Below are 19,938 nucleotides of genomic sequence, written 5' to 3'. Positions count from 1 at the left end.
CCTCAGAAGAGAGGATCCTGCTCCCCTATATCTCTATAGTGCACCCTCAGAAGAGAGGATCCTGCTCCCCTATATCTCTATAGTACACTCTCAGAAGAGAGGATCCTGCTCCTCTATATCTCTATAGTACACCCTCAGAAGAGAGGATCCTGCTCCTCTATATCTCTATAGTGCACCCTCAGAAGAGAGGATCCTGCTCCCCTATATCTCTATAGTACACCCCCAGAAGAGAGGATCCTGCTCCCCTATATCTCTATAGTATACCCTCAGAAGAGAGGATCTTACTCCTCTATATCTCTATAGTACACCCTCAGAAGAGATGATACTGCTCCCCTATATCTCTATAGTACACCCTCAGAAGAGAGGATCCTGCTCCTCTATATCTCTATAGTACACCCTCAGAAGAGATGATACTGCTCCTCTATATCTCTATAGTACACCCTCAGAAGAGAGGATCCTGCTCCTCTATATCTCTATGGTACACCCTCAGAAGAGAGGATCCTGGTCTCCTATATATCGCTATAGTACACCCTTCGAAGAGAGGATCCTGCTCCTCTATATCTCCAAATCACTCCATCAGAAGCAGCAGCATAGATGACATTCATAGAGCAGGATGGAGCATTATAAGCTGTAAATGAAGAACTGGTGGAGATATAACATGACTAGACTAGAGCTTTCAGCCACTGTCCTCTGCCTAACCATGCAGCCCCGCCGCTTCTTTTCATAGACTTCTATAGACAGCTGTAACCTAATCCCTCAGTAAGTTGATCCTTCAGGAGACTAATCTGAACAGAGCAAATGATGGAGGTAGATAAGTGGAGAAATCCCATGACCACACCACTGAAAGGGACTCCACCCTTATGGACAGTGGATTACTGAGACCTAGCAGAGCCTTACTGCTTAGTTTGTAGACAATTTTAACAAAAAATAAATAAGTAAACATCCAATAACCAATCCTTTTTTTTTTTCACTTCTACAGTGAACCCCACACCAGTGAGAAAGAAGAAAAGGATGGGAATGCCCGGTACTGCCATTGTTCAAGGAAATACAATTACCAGTGTGTACTTACAAGCTTTCCCCATTGCCATGACAGCACCACCGGAGAGGAATACCATACGTACGGAATGACAGACTGAAGAACAGCCAAAAGAAAAGTGGAGAGTTACCAACGTCCAATCTATAGAAGACCAAGCGGCCACCCTGCAGATTTGGTCAATCTGGGCTCCTCTCAAGAAGAAGTAACGGTTCTGGTGGAACGAGGCTTAAGAAAGGCGAGAAGATACATATGCCAAACCTTTGGCTTCTCTGATCCTAGCCCTATCTCCTTTGGGCCAGATATCTGAGCACAAGGGTTATTAGACTTTCTAAGTCCTATCCAACTGTACGAACACATTTTTTGACATTTAACATATGAAACTGGTGTTATCGCTCATTGGGTGGATTATTGCCGAAATATGGCAGATCCAAATCTGAGGACATGTGGAGGCTGGAAACCATCTTACGGAGGATATCTGGCCCAAAAGAGATAGGGCTCGGATCAAAAGCCAAAAGCTTGGCATAAAATAATTCTGTCCTGAGGAATCTGTATGTATTTCCCTGAGCTATAGAGGCCATTACCCAGACTAAGAGCGGAGGTAACTACCAGGAGAGACGTCTTTCACACCACATTTCTTTCAGCTAGAGGAGGAAAGGCACATACCAGCCTCCATTTCCACTTGTGTGATAGGGCATGGACACAGAGAGTACATGTTCTTTACCTGGCGGTTTTCTCTAGTTGTGAAGTCTGCTTGAGTTGACCCCCATAGTGCTGACACTAGTGAATACTGGTGTATTTCAAGTCATCCCTTTTTCCAAAAGCCAGAAAAGTGTCTAAAAAAACATTCAGTAGAAGTGACACGCAGCATACGCAAATTATGGCAGAATTCTGGAGTGTGAGATGGACGGGCAGAGTCACCTTTAGAGGGTTAATACTATAGAGGATGAGAACTGTGAGAGCAGCTGACAGGGCAGTGGCAGGGACCACGTGGTCCTGGCAGCAACTGCAGGAAGTGTCCCTGTACTGTATGTACTGTACATGATGCACGAGGATATAGTACACCGCCACGTTATGACAGAGCCCGGGACATCCCCTCACAACAACAACAAGGTGGGTGGGATCTACCCAAATGCTGACAAGTGAACCCTGCCCTACATGACCAGAACGGCATCACCAGGATGACTCTCGCCCTGTCCTCTCCGATCCGATGATCCCTGGAAGTCTTGTCAGACTTGACATTTCTTCTGTGAAGCAGAGGGGGCGCTGTCTGCAGGGCCAGAGAACTGCCAGTAGCTTTCTGTAATTTGATGACTGGTTCGGGCAGGTAATTCCTAGGGATCCTGAAAGTTTTGCTGCTCTACGAGAGTAAGCAGCCCCCGGGACAGAAATCTGACGTTAAAGGGGTACTCCTGTAGAAAACTTTTTTTTTTTTAAATCAACTGGTGCCAGAAAGTTTACCAGATTTGTAAATTACTAATATTAAAAAAATCTTAATCCTTCCATTACTTATTAGCTGCTGAATACTACAGAGGAAATTCTTTTCTTTTTGGAACACAGTTCTCTCTGCTGACAACTCTGTCCATATTAGGAACTGTCCAGAGCAGCATATGTTAGATTTTCTCCTACTCTGGACAGTTTTTAAAATGGACAGAGATGTCAGCAGAGAGCACTGTGTTCCAAAAAGAAAAGAATTTCCTCTGTAGTATTCAGCAGCTAATAAGTACTGGAAGGATTAAACATTTTTAATAGAAGTAATTTACAAATCTGTTTAACTTTCTTGCACAAGTTGATTCAAAAAAAGAAAAAGAAAATACATTTTCCACCGGAGTACCCCTTTAATAGTACCCCAAATAATAGTCTAGGTGGGGGGGGGGGGGTAAATATTCCATCGTCCTTCCATATGAGGCTTCCATTTCTGATAGAGAGCTGAGGAGACAGAAATCTTGAGGGAAGGACCCAAACAGGAATATTTCTGAAGGTCTGTGTGGGTTGGACATTGGAGGGGACTAAACATATTTTAGGTTAAGGGGGCCATAAAACAGTCCTGGGCCAGCAGGTTTACTGTTAACTTTATGGTTTCCAATTTAAATTTTAGATAACACTAAAAACCTGTTCAAGGGGGGGGGGGGGGGGTGTTAGGTTTATAATTACCAGATGTTGCAAGGCCACACCTCTCTGATACTTGACCCCCAAGGCCACACCTTCCTGACACTCGACTTAAGGCCACACCTTCCTGACACTCGACCTAAGGCCACACCTCCCTGACACTCGACCCCCCCCCAGGCCACACCTCCCTGACACTTGATCCCCCCCAGACCACGCCTCTCTGACACTCAATCCCGGGCCACACCTGACACTTATCTTTACTTTTCCATAACTCTAGCACATATGTTGTTGTATTTCAAGTCACCCACTTTTCCAAAAGCCAGAAAAGTGCCTAAAAAACATAGTAGAAGTTACATGCGGCATACGCAAACTATGGCAGAATTCTGGGGTTCCGGGGTGTGAGATGGTTGGGCAGAGTCACCTTTAGAGGGTTAATACTATAGAAGATCAGCGCTGAGAGCAGGTGACAGGGCAGCAGCTGCAGGAAGTGTCCCCGCACTGTATGTACTGTACATGATGCACGAGGATATACTACACCGCCACGTTATGACAGAGCCCGGGACATCCCCTCCCAATAACAACAAGGTGGGAGGGTTCTACCCAAATGTTGTAGGGGGTAGTTTATGACATGCGTATCCTCACTATAAGCTGCTGCCTTGTTCCTCTGCTTGTTTTGTGTTTGGAGTATATTTACATGACATAAGTCAAGATGATCAGTGTGAATATAGACAGCTAGACCCCGTACACTACACGTCTATGGCTGGCGCCATGTGCACGGGGAGGGTGTGACGCTGATGTTCTGCCTGGCGGAGTGTGTGCACATGGAATTACTAGGTGATCATTGCCGCGGGCGATACACAGAGGGCGTCACATCTCCGGCCAGGGGCGGGCGGGATTTCTCTCTTTCTTCCTGTTCTCGCCTCACATTTCTACATGTAGGGATCAGCGTGTGCGGGCGCCATGCCCACACCCAGAAACGGGCACAACGGAATGTAACAAATCCTAATACTACTCACTGCTGAGGTTCTGTTACACTGCATCAGCCCCCATCTCTCTCCTGTGCAGAATTACTGTGCTGCAGCAGAGTCCTATTGATTTTGAGGGATTCTGCGGCACAGAGTGTTCAGTTTCTGCCGCGATGGTGTGAATGGGTTTTCCAGGCGAACATTCTGCACGTCGGCCTTAGTTTGCTACGATGTAACAGGACTATTGGACATGTCGGGGGCGTGCACCATCACTGGGCTGTTCTAGGCCCGGCATTAGGACTTTTGTTGCGGTCCTTTTGGTGTGCGACAAATAGTTCACGGCCTATGATAAATTTGTTGCACGGATCTCTCACCACACGTCACATGACCCTGGCGACGTATATGTAGAGCGGACGGCTGGTGAAGACGCCAGAAGTGTTTATTAAAATTCCAATGCCAAGTCAGGATTTCCCAACCAGGGCGCCTCCAGCTGTTGCAAAACTAGTTGGGAAACACTGCTCTACACCCTAGGTGTCCAACCTGCGCCAAATGCGGCCCTCTCTTTGTTTCAGAACTACAACTCCCAGCATGCAAAGACACCAACGGCTGTCCGGGGATGCTGTAAGTTGTAGTTTTGCAGCAGCTGGAGCAACACTGGCTGGGAAACACCGCTCTAGACCCTAAGTGTCCAACCTTCGGCCCTCTAGCTATTGCAAAACTACAACTCCCAGCATGCCCGGACTGCCAACGGCAGTCAGGGCATGCTTGGTGTTGTAGTTTGGCAACAGCTGGAGCAACTCTAGACACTGCTCTAGACCCTATACATGATGACAAACCTTAAAGGGGTACTCTGCCCCAACGTGTCGTACATTTTGGAGCGGGCGGTGGCTTTGTGACGTCATGGCCACGCCCCTTGTGATGTCATGACACGCCCCCTCAATGCAAGTCTATGGGAGGCGGCGTGACAACCGCCAAGCCTCCTCTTATAGACTTTCATTGAAAGGGGGGGGGGGGGTGTTGGGGTGGGCGTGGCAGTGATAACGATCCCAGCGGGTGCTGCACAGAGAATGCGGGGTCCCAACGTTGGGACCCCGCGATCCTGTGTATAAGGGATAAAATGTCTTGGAGCAGAGTACCCCTTTAACAATGCACCAGGATGGGCTGTCAGCATGCGGAGGATGACAGTCAGTGACAGAAAGCAGAGATCTTGGAAATGTGGAGGAACCTGCAGACCCTCATATTATATGTAAGGAGACGCCTCCGGGGCCCACAGATTGGAAACTTCCATAGTGCGGCCCCCAGAGGCATCTCCTACACTGATCCTATATCCCGCCCCATGAAGAAACACGCAGCCACGGCCTCCATAAAAAGAACGCACCTTTATTGTTCCCAGCACCGTCGCCGCGCCCACAGGAATACGAGACAGGGCGGAGATATATAACGGACGCGTGCGTAGAAAATACTGCGAAACCCTTCCGGACCCTGCGGCCGATGACGCAGCGTCAGCGTCTGGCCTTGGCCTCCGTTCACACCAGGTAATATCTTCATCAGCCCAAACCAGGAGCGGATCCATAACACAAAATAGTTACAAATCCACAAATCCTTCTGTTATAAATAAATTTAGATCAGTTATTTTTTTTTTTTTAGCCAAAACACGGAAAAAACTAATAAATATATATATGTGTCAACCTGTCTATATATTATAAATACAAAAAAAATGAAATATATATTTTCCCCATTGACTTTACCATAAATCTGCCGGTGATGCGGATGGCGTTTTGTAACGCTGCGGGCGGGCGGGCAGCAGAACCGGCACTGGCCATTGATCACAACATGGACTAAAAATTTCTTGCTTAAATTTTCAAAAAAATATATAAAATAAATATAAAAAAAATAAAAGTATGTCCGCCAAACCGTGAAATGCGAAGAACTGTTCTGCAACTTCCAAATAAACGCCAGCGGCCATTTTTGGTTTCACGCCGGTTTTCTGTGTGGGATGCACATTACACTTAGGCCTGGGCAATGTACATCTAATGCAGTGGGCTTTAAACTGAGGACCTCCAGCCGTTGCAAAACTACAACTCCCAGCATGCCTGGACAGAGTTGTAGTTTTGCAACAGCTGGAGCAACACTGGTTGGGAAACACTACTCTAGACCCTACTTGGACGTTCTGCGGCCCTACAGCTGTTGCAAAACTACAACTTCCAGCATGCCCGGACAGCCAACGGCTGTCCGGGCATGCTGGGAGTTGTAGTTTTGCAACAACTAGAGGGTCGCAGTTAGGAAACCACCGATAATGTGACGTAACTGCGGCTCAACCAGTCACCTAAATTCCAAATTATAATACATGAGTAGTTGCAGGTCACATGACCTTGTCCTCACTGCTGAAGGTTTGCTACAATCCCTTCCCGCAGAGACGATCTTCCATGAGCCATAACACAGCACAAATTTCTGAGGGTTTGTTACAATGCATCATCTTGAATGGATACTACTGTAACAAACCCTCAGCTGCGAGACGTAGCAGACAGAAGAGAGTGGCGGTGGTGCTGATGTTCCATCCATTCAGGGATGTTTGACCTCCGCCCTCGGGATCGGTGGCGCCCCCAGCAGTCAGACCTCTAGACAGTATTGGAAAGTTGCAGAGCTGTTCATGATATAGTGAGCAGAGATAGAGGACAGTTCTTTAGTGCGGTGCGCCCCCTACTGGTCACATGGTATAATACACCTCAAACAATGGACATCTCCATAGATCTAGAGTACCGGGAATGAATCTTCACAGGGGGGATCTACAGCCGGACACTGAAGACCCCTTTACCCGGGCAGACGGTGGTCACTGAGCTTGGGGGGGGGTTACACCTCAGTCCGCACTGCCTCCTTCATCCGGGCAGTTCAACGTGATGAAGAGACCTAGAAAAACAAGAGTACAGGTCAGGACCAGAGCGGGGGTCAGGTACAGGGGGGGGGGGGGGGGGGGGGGACACAGAAGACAGAGCTGCTACCTGTGGCCTCCGTGTGTACCGTGCGGTCATCATAGCTCCGGATCTGGCCACGTGTGAACACCTTCCGCCCGTCCAACTTCTCCAAGTGACCGTCCACGAGTACGGTGCAGCCTAAGGGGATGGGACTGTGGGAGAGAAATGGGTGAGGAGGACACCCTGCGGATGATTGGGGGGGGGGGGGGGGAGGGTTTTACTTACTTGCGGTAGTTGATATTCAGATTGGCCGTCATGACGTGTCCGTAAACGTACACTGCTATTGCACCGAGCGTGCTGTCCAACATGGTGGCAATGCAGCCGCCATGTGTGTAACTGAGGAAAAGAGAGGATGTGAGAGGCACGAGGGGGTGCACCCGGGACATGATTTTGGGGGGGGGGGGGAAATACAACCAGGCTGGGGTGCCAGGACACAGGTGAGCAGAGTGTCAGGTTCTTACCCCGGGGGGCCCTCCAGGTAGGGGCCCGGCTGGAATATACAGACCATCCTCTTCTCAGCCACATTATAGAACATGCAATACTCGAAGCCCAAACCGTCCTGGTCAATGTTCCTGGTGAAGAGACGGGTGACCCTGTCGCCTACCGGGGGCTGATCTGTCAAGAAGCTCAGATGTAAATTATATTGGTGTTATATAGGGGGGGGGGGGGGTGGAGGTCGGAGGAAGCGCGTAGTATCGTGTGAGCGCTCTGCATCGTCCTCCAATGCCTCCCGTTATTCAAAACAATGTGGTCACTGGACTCCAATGGCCTCCACAGTCACCAGATCTCATCCAATAGATCACCTCCACAGTCACCAGATCTCATCCAATAGATCACCTCCACAGTCACCAGCTCTCATCCAATAGATCACCTCCACAGTCACCAGATCTCATCCAATAGATCACCTCCACAGTCACCAGATCTCATCCAATAGATCACAGTCACCAGATCTCATCCAATAGATCACCTCCACAGTCACCAGCTCTCATCCAATAGATCACCTCCACAGTCACCAGCTCTCATCCAATAGATCACAGTCACCAGATCTCATCCTATAGATCACCTCCACAGTCACCAGATCTCATCCAATAGATCACCTCCACAGTCAACAGATCTCATCCAATAGATCAGTCACCAGATCTCATCCTATAGATCACCTCCACAGTCACCAGATCTCATCCAATAGATCACCTCCACAGTCACCAGATCTCATCCAATAGATCACCTCCACAGTCACCAGCTCTCATCCAATAGATCACAGTCACCAGATCTCATCCTATAGATCACCTCCACAGTCACCAGATCTCATCCAATAGATCACCTCCACAGTCACCAGATCTCATCCAATAGATCACCTCCACAGTCACCAGATCTCATCCAATAGATCACAGTCACCAGATCTCATCCTATAGATCACCTCCACAGTCACCAGATCTCATCCAATAGATCACCTCCACAGTCACCAGATCTCATCCAATAGATCACCTCCAGTCACCAGATCTCATCCAATAGATCACCTCCACAGTCACCAGCTCTCATCCAATAGATCACAGTCACCAGATCTCATCCTATAGATCACCTCCACAGTCACCAGATCTCATCCAATAGATCACCTCCACAGTCAACAGATCTCATCCAATAGATCAGCTCCAGTCACCAGATCTCATCCAATAGAGCACCAGATCTCCTCCAATAGATCACCTCCACAGTCACCAGATCACATCCAATAGATCACCTCCACAGTCACCAGCTGTCATCCAATAGATCAGTCACCAGATCACATCCTATGAGATCACCTCCAGTCACCAGATCTCATCCTATGAGATCACCTCCACAGTCACCAGATCTCATCCAATAGATCACCTCCACAGTCACCAGATCTCATCCAATAGATCACCTCCACAGTCACCAGATCTCATCCTATAGTTCACCTCCACAGTCACCAGATCTCATCCAATAGATCACCTCCACAGTCACCAGATCACATCCTATAGGTCACCAGATCTCATCCAATACATCACCTCCACAGTCACCAGATCACATCCAATAGATCACCTCCACAGTCACCAGATCTCATCCAATAGATCACATCCTATGAGATCACCTCCAGTCACCAGATCTCATCCTATGAGATCACCTCCACAGTCCCCAGATCTCATCCTGTGAGATCACCTCCAGTCACCAGATCTCATCCTATGGATCACCACTGGGATGTGGAGGAACCAGAGATTTTCATCATGTATGTGCAGCAGCCAAATCTGTAGCAACTGTGTGATGTCATCATGTCCATATGGAGGAACTGTGTGATGTCATGTCCATATGGAGGAACTGTGTGATGTCATCATGTCCATATGGAGGAACTGTGTGATGTCATGTCCATATGGAGGAACTGTGTGATGTCATCATGTCCATATAGAGGAACTGTGTGATGTCATCATGTCCATATAGAGGAACTGTGTGATGTCATCATGTCCATATAGAGGAACTGTGTGATGTCATCATGTCCATATAGAGGAACTGTGTGATGTCATGTCCATATGGAGGAACGGTGTGATGTCATCATGTCTATATGGAGAACTGTGTGATGTCATCATGTCCATATAGAGGAACTGTGTGATGTCATCATGTCCATATAGAGGAACTGTGTGATGTCATCATGTCCATATGGAGGAACTGTGTGATGTCATGTCCATATGGAGGAACTGTGTGATGTCATCATGTCCATATAGAGGAACTGTGTGATGTCATGTCCATATAGAGGAACTGTGTGATGTCATCATGTCCATATAGAGGAACTGTGTGATGTCATTATGTACATTGTGGCAGTGTGGCAAGGAAAGGGTGTATTTCCCTTGATAACTCTGGAGAATACTCCACCTGTGGCCTGATTAATGAGGTATCAGGAAGGGAAAGTGTGTTTTAAAAGGAAAGGAAACAGAATAGTTGGGGTCTCCATTGGAAACAGTATGCTGCTGTTAGAGGGGGAGACACACGGACCCTGTTTAGGTAACACGCAGAAGGAGCTGCGAGTGGTCCAAGAAGTGGTGTGAACTGGTAGTAACAGGTTGCAGGAGACACATGTTATACTGGCTGAGGGTAGCTCACCAGTTCGTAGTCAGGGCATGCTGATATGTGTAGTCCGTGACCAGACGGTCTAGGACTTTATTTTGTTCCTGTTTATGTTTTGTTTTACCTGCAACCTGTGGAAATAAAGCTGGTGAGGAGCCCGACTTGTATGCGGAACTGTGGTCTGTGGTGTTATTGTGAGGAACGTGTCCCGTGGCAAGTGACTAGGACGATCCCAGAGCTAATCCCTAAGGAGGAATCCTTACAACATATGGAGGAATTGTGTGATGTCATCATGTCCTTATGGAGGAACTGTGTGATGTCATCATGTCCATATGGAGGAACTGTGTGATGTCATCATGTCCATATGGAGGAACTGTGTGATGTCATCATGTCCATATGGAGGAACTGTGTGATGTCATCATGTCCATATGGAGGAACTGTGTGATGTCATCATGTCCATATGGAGGAACTGTGTGATGTCATCATGTCCATATGGAGGAACTGTGTGATGTCATCATGTCCATATGGAGGAACTGTGTGATGTCATCATGTCCATATGGAGGAACTGTGTGATGTCATCATGTCCATATGGAGGAACTGTGTGATGTCATCATGTCCATATGGAGGAACTGTGTGATGTCATCATGTCCATATGGAGGAACTGTGTGATGTCATCATGTCCATATGGAGGAACTGTGTGATGTCATCATGTCCATATGGAGGAACTGTGTGATGTCATCATGTCCATATGGAGGAACTGTGTGGTGTCATCATGTCCATATGGAGGAACTGTGTGGTGTCATCATGTCCATATGGAGGAACTGTGTGATGTCATCATGTCCATATGGAGGAACTGTGTGATGTCATCATGTCCATATGAAGGAACTGTGTGATGTCATCATGTCCATATGGAGGAACTGTGTGATGTCATCATGTCCATATGGAGGAACTGTGTGATGTCATCATGTCCATATGAAGGAACTGTGTGATGTCATCATGTCCTTATTGAGGAACTGTGTGATGTCATCATGTCCATATGGGGAAACTGTGTGATGTCATGTCCATATGGAGGAACTGTGTGATGTCATCATGTCCATATGGAGGAACTGTGTGATGTCATCATGTCCATATGGGGGAACTGTGTGATGTCATGTCTATATGGAGGAACTGTGATGTCGTCATGTCTATATGGGGAACTGTGTGATGTCATCATGTCTATATGGAGGAACTGTGTGATGTCATCATGTCCATATGGAGGAACTGTGTGATGTCATGTCTATATGGAGGAACTGTGTGATGTCATCATGTCTATATGGAGGAACTGTGTGATGTCATGTCTATATGGAGGAACTGTGTGATGTCATCATGTCCATATGGGGGAACTGTGTGATGTCATGTCTATATGGAGGAACTGTGTGATGTCATCATGTCTATATGGAGGAACTGTGTGATGTCATCATGTCCATATGGAGGAACTGTGTGATGTCATCATGTCCATATGGAGGAACTGTGTGATGTCATCATGTCCATATGGAGGAACTGTGTGATGTAATCATGTCCATATGGGGGAACTGTGTGATGTCATGTCTATATGGAGGAACTGTGTGATGTCATCATGTCCATATGGGGAACTGTGTGATGTCATCATGTCTATATGGAGGAACTGTGTGATGTCATCATGTCCATATGGAGGAACTGTGTGATGTCATGTCTATATGGAGGAACTGTGTGATGTCATCATGTCTATATGGAGGAACTGTGTGATGTCATGTCTATATGGAGGAACTGTGTGATGTCATCATGTCCATATGGGGGAACTGTGTGATGTCATGTCTATATGGAGGAACTGTGTGATGTCATCATGTCTATATGGAGGAACTGTGTGATGTCATCATGTCCATATGGAGGAACTGTGTGATGTCATAATGTCCTTATGGAGGAACTGTGTGATGTCATCATGTCCATATGGAAGAACTGTGTGATGTCATCATGTCCATATGGAAGAACTGTGTGATGTCATCATGTCCATATGGAGGAACTGTGTGATGTCATCATGTCCATATGGAGGAACTGTGTGATGTCATCATGTCCATATGGAGGAACTGTGTGATATCATCATGTCCATATAGAGGAACTGTGTGATGTCATCATGTCCTTATTGAGGAACTGTGTGATGTCATCATGTCCTTATTGAGGAACTGTGTGATGTCATCATGTCCTTATTGAGGAACTGTGTGATGTCATCATGTCCTTATTGAGGAACTGTGTGATGTCAGCATGTCCATATGGAGGAACTGTGTGATGTCATCATGTCTATATGGAGAACTGTGTGATGTCATGTCCATATGGAGCGATATCTAAGAGGGGGGGGGGGTTCAACCTGGGACAAGAGAAATGTACCTAATAAAGAGGCCAATGAGTATATAGGAAAGTAGTGTCACCTGATATGACGGACACTGCTGTGTATAATTATATATATATATATATATATATACACGCACACACACACACACACACACACACACACACAGTGCATAGTGAAAGTATTCGGCCCCCTTGAACTTTGACCTTTTTGCCACATTTCAGGCTTCAAACATAAAGATATAAAACTAATTTTTTTGTGAAGAATAAAAAACAAGAGGGACACAATCATGAAGTGGAACGAAATTTATTGGATATTTCAAACTTTAACAAATAAAAAACTGAAAAATTGGGTGTGCAAAATGATTCAGCCCCTTAAGTTAATACTTTGTAGTGCCAACTTTTTCTGCGATTACAGCTGTAAGTTGCTTGGGGTATGTCTATCAGTTTTGCACATCGACAGACTGAAATTTTTGCCCATTCCTCCTTGCAGAACATCTGGAGCTCAGTGAGGTTGGCTGGAGAGCGTCTGTGAACAGCTGGAGCTCAGTGAGGTTGGATGGAGAGCGTCTGAACAGCTGGAGCTCAGTGAGGTTGGATGGAGAGCGTTTGTGAACAGCTGGAGCTCAGTGAGGTTGGGTGGAGAGCGTTTGTGAACAGCTGGAGCTCAGTGAGGTTGGATGGAGAGCGTCTGTGAACAGCTGGAGCTCAGTGAGGTTGGGTGGAGAGCGTTTGTGAACAGCTGGAGCTCAGTGAGGTTGGGTGGAGAGCGTTTGTGAACAGCTGGAGCTCAGTGAGGTTGGGTGGAGAGCGTTTGTGAACAGCTGGAGCTCAGTGAGGTTGGATGGAGAGCGTCTGTGAACAGCTGGAGCTCAGTGAGGTTGGGTGGAGAGCGTTTGTGAACAGCTGGAGCTCAGTGAGGTTGGGTGGAGAGCGTTTGTGAACAGCTGGAGCTCAGTGAGGTTGGATGGAGAGCGTTTGTGAACAGCTGGAGCTCAGTGAGGTTGGGTGGAGAGCGTTTGTGAACAGCTGGAGCTCAGTGAGGTTGGATGGAGAGCGTTTGTGAATAGCTGGAGCTCAGTGAGGTTGGATGGAGAGCGTCTGTGAACAGCTGGAGCTCAGTGAGGTTGGGTGGAGAGCGTTTGTGAACAGCTGGAGCTCAGTGAGGTTGGATGGAGAGCATTTGTGAACAGCTGGAGCTCAGTGAGGTTGGATGGAGAGCGTTTGTGAACAGCTGGAGCTCAGCGAGGTTGGATGGAGAGCGTTTGTGAACAGCTGGAGCTCAGCGAGGTTGGATGGAGAGCGTTTGTGAACAGCTGGAGCTCAATCAGGTTGGATGGAGAGCGTTTGAGAACAGCTGGAGCTCAGTGAGGTTGGATGGGAGAGTGTTTGTGAACAGCTGGAGCTCAGCGAGGTTGGATGGAGAGCGTTTGTGAACAGCTGGAGCTCAGTGAGGTTGGGTGGAGAGCGTTTGTGAACAGCTGGAGCTCAGTGAGGTTGGATGGAGAGCGTTTGTGAACAGCTGGAGCTCAGTGAGGTTGGATGGAGAGCATTTGTGAACAGCTGGAGCTCAGTGAGGTTGGATGGAGAGCGTTTGTGAACAGCTGGAGCTCAGTGAGGTTGGATGGAGAGCGTTTGTGAACAGCTGGAGCTCAGTGAGGTTGGATGGAGAGCGTTTGTGAACAGCTGGAGCTCAGTGAGGTTGGATGGAGAGCGTTTGTGAACAGCTGGAGCTCAGTGAGGTTGGATGGAGAGCGTTTGTGAACAGCTGGAGCTCAGTGAGGTTGGATGGAGAGCGTTTGTGAACAGCTGGAGCTCAGCGAGGTTGGATGGAGAGCGTTTGTGAACAGCTGGAGCTCAGTGAGGTTGGATGGAGAGCGTTTGAGAACAGCTGGAGCTCAGTGAGGTTGGATGGGAGAGTGTTTGAGAACAGCTGGAGCTCAGCGAGGTTGGATGGAGAGCGTTTGTGAACAGCTGGAGCTCAATCAGGTTGGATGGAGAGCGTTTGAGAACAGCTGGAGCTCAGTGAGGTTGGGTGGAGAGCGTCTGTGAACAGCTGGAGCTCAGTGAGGTTGGATGGGAGAGTGTTTGAGAACAGCTGGAGCTCAGCGAGGTTGGATGGAGAGCGTTTGTGAACAGCTGGAGCTCAGTGAGGTTGGATGGAGTGGGGATGGTGTGTTCAGGGTGATGAGCTGTGTTGCTTTTACACCAAACATATCGTTTTGCATTGTTGCCATAAAGTTGGATTTTGGTTTCCTCTGACCAGAGCCCCTTCTTCCACATGTTTGGTGTCTCCCAGGTGGCTTGTGGTAAACTTTAAACAACACTTTATGGATATCTTTAAGAAATGGCTTTCTTCTTGTCACTCTTCCATAGAGGGCAGATTTGTGCAGTATACGCCTGATTGTTGTTTTATGGACAGAGTCTCCACCTCAGCTGTAGATCTCTGCAGATCATCCAGAGTGATCATGGGCCTCTTGGCTGCATCTCTGATCAGTCTTCTCCTTGTATGAGCTGAAAGTTTAGAGGGACGGCCCGGTCTTCGTAGATTTGCAGTGGTCTGATACTCGTTCTATTTCAATATTATCACTTGTACAGTGCTCCTTGGGATGTTTAAAGCTTGGGAAATCTTTTTGTATCCAAATCCGGCTTTAAACTTCTCCACAACAGTATCTTGGACCTGCCTGGTGTGTTCCTTGTTCTTCATAATTCTCTCTGAGACTATCACAGTGCAGGTGCATTTATACGGAGACTTGATTACACACAAGTGGATTCTATTTATCATCATTAGTCATTTAGGTCAACATTGGATCATTCAGAGATCCTCACTGAACTTCTGGAGAGAGTTTGCTGCACTGAAAGTAAAGGGGCTGAATAATTTTGCAGGCCCAATTTTTCAATTTTTTATTTGTTAACAAAGTTTGAAATATCCAATAAATTTCATTCCACTTCATGATTGTGTCCCACTTGTTGATTCTTCACAAAAAATTACAGTTTTATATCTTTATGTTTGAAGCCTGAAATTTGGCAAAAGGTTGGAAAGTTCAAGAGGGCCGAATACTTTCACTATGCACTGTGTGCGTGCGTGCGTGCGTATATATATATATATATATATATATATATATAATGTACAGTCACCTGACATATGATGGACACTGCTGTTATATATAACAGGTGACTGTACATTATATATAACAGGTGACTGTACATTATATATATATATAACAGCAGCGTCTATCATATTTCAGGTGACTGTACATTATCTATATATATAACAGCAGCGTCCATCATATATCAGGTGACTGTACAATATATATATATATATATATATATATATATATATATATATATTACAGTCATCTGATATATGATGGATGCTGTTGTTATATATGATATACGGGGCAGTCACCTGACATATGATGGACGCTGCTGTTATATATGATATATGGGGCAGTCACCTGACATATGATGGACGCTGCTATTATATATTATATATGGGGCAGTCACCTGATATATGATAGACGCTGCTGTTATTTATGATATACGGGGCAGTCACCTGATATATGATAGACGCTGCTGTTATTTATGATATACGGGGCAGTCACCTGACATATGATGGACGCTGCTGTTATATATAATATATGGGGCAGTCACCTGACATATGATGGACGCTGCTGTTATATATGATATACGGGGCAGTCACCTGATATATGATGGACGCTGCTGTTATTTATGATATACGGGGCAGTCACCTGACATATGATAGACGCTGCTGTTATATATTATATACGGGGCAGTCACCTGACATATGATGGACGCTGCTGTTATATATATGATATACGGGGCAGTCACCTGACATATGATGGACGCTGCTGTTATATATGATATATGGGGCAGTCACCTGACATATGATGGACGCTGCTGTTATATATTATATACGGGGCAGTCACCTGACATATGATGGACGCTGCTGTTATATATTATATACGGGGCAGTCACCTGACATATGATGGACGCTGCTATTATATATGATATACGGGGCAGTCACCTGACATATGATGGACTCTGCTGTTATATATAATATACGGGGCAGTCACCTGATATATGATAGACGCTGCTGTTATATATGATATACGGGGCAGTCACCTGACATATGATGGACGCTGCTGTTATATATTATATACGGGGCAGTCACCTGACATATGATGGACGCTGCTGTTATATATAATATACGGGGCAGTCACCTGATATATGATAGACGCTGCTGTTATATATGATATACGGGGCAGTCACCTGACATATGATGGACGCTGCTGTTATATATGATATACGGGGCAGTCACCTGACATATGATGGACGCTGCTGTTATATATTATATACGGGGCAGTCACCTGACATATGATGGACGCTGCTGTTATATATGATATACGGGGCAGTCACCTGACATATGATGGACGCTGCTGTTATATATTATATACGGGGCAGTCACCTGACATATGATGGACGCTGCTGTTATATATGATATACGGGGCAGTCACCTGACATATGATGGACGCTGCTATTCTATATGATATATGGGGCAGTCACCTGACATATGATGGACGCTGCTGTTATATATGATATACGGGGCAGTCACCTGACATATGATGGACGCTGCTGTTATATATGATATACGGGGCAGTCACCTGACATATGATGGACGCTGCTATTATATATGATATACGGGGCAGTCACCTGACATATGATGGACGCTGCTATTATATATTATATATGGGGCAGTCACCTGACATATGATGGACGCTGCTATTATAGGACTTTATCCGCCTCCAGCCTCCGGTTTTGCTCAGCTCCTCGTACTTATCGTACAGATCTCGTGTGTTTCGGCTCCACGTGGCGTTAGGTAGACTGTAATCCTGCGGCCCATGAGAAGGGCGTCCGACCTGTCAGATGTAAAGACACCGTCACCCCATATACAGTAAAGGCTACAGAAGAGCAGACGTGACTACTCACCGAAAACCAGCGCACAGGGGCGGGGCCTGTGTGCGACCGTGAGGTCCGGAGACAGAGGACAGCGCCTCCACCGAGCAGCCGGGAGCAGATGTGAAGCATAATGTGAACTGTCAGCGAGCTGGAGAGAGAGAGAGAGAGGACAGTGATGGCAGCTGCAGGGGAACGTATAGCGGGAGACATGACACAGGTGAAAGGTGACACCCGGGACAGGACCGAAGGAGGTGAAGGGTGAGACCCAGAACGTGGGGAACAGGGTAAGGGGTGACATCCCAATCCCTAGGCTGTGTCTCCTCATACACCCCAATCCCCCCATATGTCTCCTCATACACCCCAATCCCCCCATATGTCTCCTCATACACCCCAATCCCCCCCCATATGTCTCCTCATACACCCCAATCCCCCCCATATGTCTCCTCATACACCCCAATCCCCCCATATGTCCCCCTCATATGTCTCCTCATACACCCCAATCCCCCCATATGTCTCCACATACACCCCAATCCCCCCATATGTCTCCACATACACCCCAATCCCCCCATATGTCTCCTCATACACCCCAATCCCCCCATATGTCTCCACATACACCCCAATCCCCCCATATGTCTCCTCATACACCCCAATCCCCCCATATGTCTCCTCATACACCCCAATCCCCCCATATGTCTCCTCATACACCCCAATCCCCCCCATATGTCTCCTCATACACCCCAATCCCCCCATATGTCCCCCTCATATGTCTCCTCATACACCCCAATCTCCCCATATGTCTCCACATACACCCCAATCCCCTCATATGTCTCCACATACACCCCAATCCCCTCATATGTCTCCTCATACACCCCAATCCCCTCATATGTCTCCTCATACACCCCAATCCCCCCATATGTCTCCTCATACACCCCAATCCCCCCATATGTCTCCTCATACACCCCAATCCCCCCCATATGTCTCCTCATACACCCCAATCCCCCCCCATATGTCTCCTCATACACCCCAATCCCCCCCCATATGTCTCCTCATACACCTCAATCCCCCCATGTCTCCTCATACACCCCAATCCCCCCATATGTCTCCTCATACACCCCAATCCCCCCCCATATGTCTCCTCATACACCTCAATCCCCCCATATGTCTCCTCATACACCTCAATCCCCCCATATGTCTCCTCATACACCCCAATCCCCCCATATGTCTCCTCATACACCCCAATCCCCCATATGTCTCCTCATACACCCCAATCCCCCCATATGTCTCCTCATACACCCCAATCCCCCATATGTCTCCTCATACACCCCAATCCCCCCATATGTCTCCTCGTACACCCCAATCCCCTCATATGTCTCCTCGTACACCCCAATCCCCTCATATGTCTCCTCATACACCCCAATCCCCTCATACACCCCAATCCCCTCATATGTCTCCTCATACACCCCAATCCCCCCCATATGTCTCCTCATACACCCCAATCCCCTCATATGTCTCCTCATACACCCCAATCCCCTCATATGTCTCCTCATACACCCCAATCCCCCTCATATGTCTCCTCATACACCCCAATCCCCCCCATATGTCTCCTCATACACCCCAATCCCCTCATGTCTCCTCACACACCCCAATCCCCCCATATGTCTCCTCATACACCCCAATCCCCCCCATATGTCTCCTCATACACCCCAATCCCCTCATGTCTCCTCATACACCCCAATCCCCCCCATATGTCTCCTCATACACCCCAATCCCCCCATATGTCTCCTCAGACACCCCAATCCCCCCCATATGTCTCCTCATACACCCCAATCCCCCCATATGTCTCCTCAGACACCCCAATCCCCCCCATATGTCTCCTCATACACCCCAATCCCCCCATATGTCTCCTCAGACACCCCAATCCCCCTCATATGTCTCCTCATACACCCCAATCCCCTCATGTCTCCTCATATACCCCAATCCCCCCATATGTCTCCTCATACACCCCAATCCCCCCCATATGTCTCCTCATACACCCCAATCCCCCCATATGTCTCCTCATACACCCCAATCCCCCCATATGTCTCCTCATACACCCCCATTTGTCTCCTCATACACCCCAATCCCCCCATATGTCTCCTCATACACCCCAATCCCCCCATATGTCTCCTCATACACCCCAATCCCCCCATATGTCTCCTCATACACCCCAATCCCCCCATATGTCTCCTCATACACCCCCATTTGTCTCCTCATATACTCCCAGCTCCCCCTTGTCGCAAACCCTTCCCCTGTTCCCGGCATCACTCACCTGAGCTGCCTGTGATGTAAAGTTCACCTCCCCGGATCCTCCATCCTTTCCCGCCTCTCACACTGTCCTCTGTGTCCGACATCTTACCGGAGCCCAAATCTACATAACATATAGACTTCCTACAGCTCAGGCCAGGGGAAA

The 19,938-nt window shown here is 47.5% G+C and overlaps 3 protein-coding genes across 15 annotated transcripts in view; 1 reads left to right on the top strand and 2 right to left on the bottom strand.

Moving 5' to 3' along the window:
* LOC130295957 (uncharacterized) overlaps window positions 1–2,475 on the top strand; it is a 106,813-nt gene extending 104,338 nt beyond the window's left edge. For all 12 annotated transcript variants that reach the window (XR_008849070.1, XR_008849054.1, XR_008849071.1 and 9 more), the window contains one exon: window positions 980–2,475. The gene's annotated coding sequence lies outside the window, so the exon portion shown is untranslated. The remainder of the gene's footprint in view (window positions 1–979) is intronic.
* The window catches only part of C2CD4D (C2 calcium dependent domain containing 4D), a 26,086-nt gene extending 19,091 nt beyond the window's left edge, over window positions 1–6,995 (bottom strand). Inside the window, exon 1 of the mRNA XM_056547316.1 lies at window positions 6,868–6,995. The gene's annotated coding sequence lies outside the window, so the exon portion shown is untranslated. The remainder of the gene's footprint in view (window positions 1–6,867) is intronic.
* LOC130295954 (acyl-coenzyme A thioesterase THEM4-like) lies at window positions 5,608–19,935 on the bottom strand. Of its 2 annotated transcripts, XM_056547320.1 has the most exons (7): window positions 19,798–19,935; window positions 17,520–17,637; window positions 17,293–17,449; window positions 7,541–7,694; window positions 7,305–7,415; window positions 7,107–7,231; window positions 5,608–7,014 (listed from the first exon to the last, which is right to left on the bottom strand). In XM_056547320.1, exons 2-7 carry the CDS (start codon window positions 17,616–17,618, stop codon window positions 6,965–6,967), a joined length of 696 nt encoding a protein of 231 aa, XP_056403295.1. In that variant the 5' UTR covers window positions 17,619–17,637; window positions 19,798–19,935; the 3' UTR covers window positions 5,608–6,964. The 2 variants fall into 2 exon arrangements, with proteins under 2 accessions (XP_056403295.1, XP_056403294.1); XM_056547319.1 differs by lacking the exon at window positions 19,798–19,935 and having other exon boundaries at window positions 17,520–17,827.
* Between the last annotated feature and the right edge of the window lie 3 nt (window positions 19,936–19,938).

The sequence above is a fragment of the Hyla sarda genome, chromosome 11 (genome assembly GCF_029499605.1).
Source record: "Hyla sarda isolate aHylSar1 chromosome 11, aHylSar1.hap1, whole genome shotgun sequence".
Classification (NCBI taxonomy): Eukaryota; Metazoa; Chordata; class Amphibia; order Anura; family Hylidae; genus Hyla; species Hyla sarda.
Note: the sequence above shows the minus strand (reverse complement) of the source record. Positions and strands in the feature narration are given on the sequence as shown.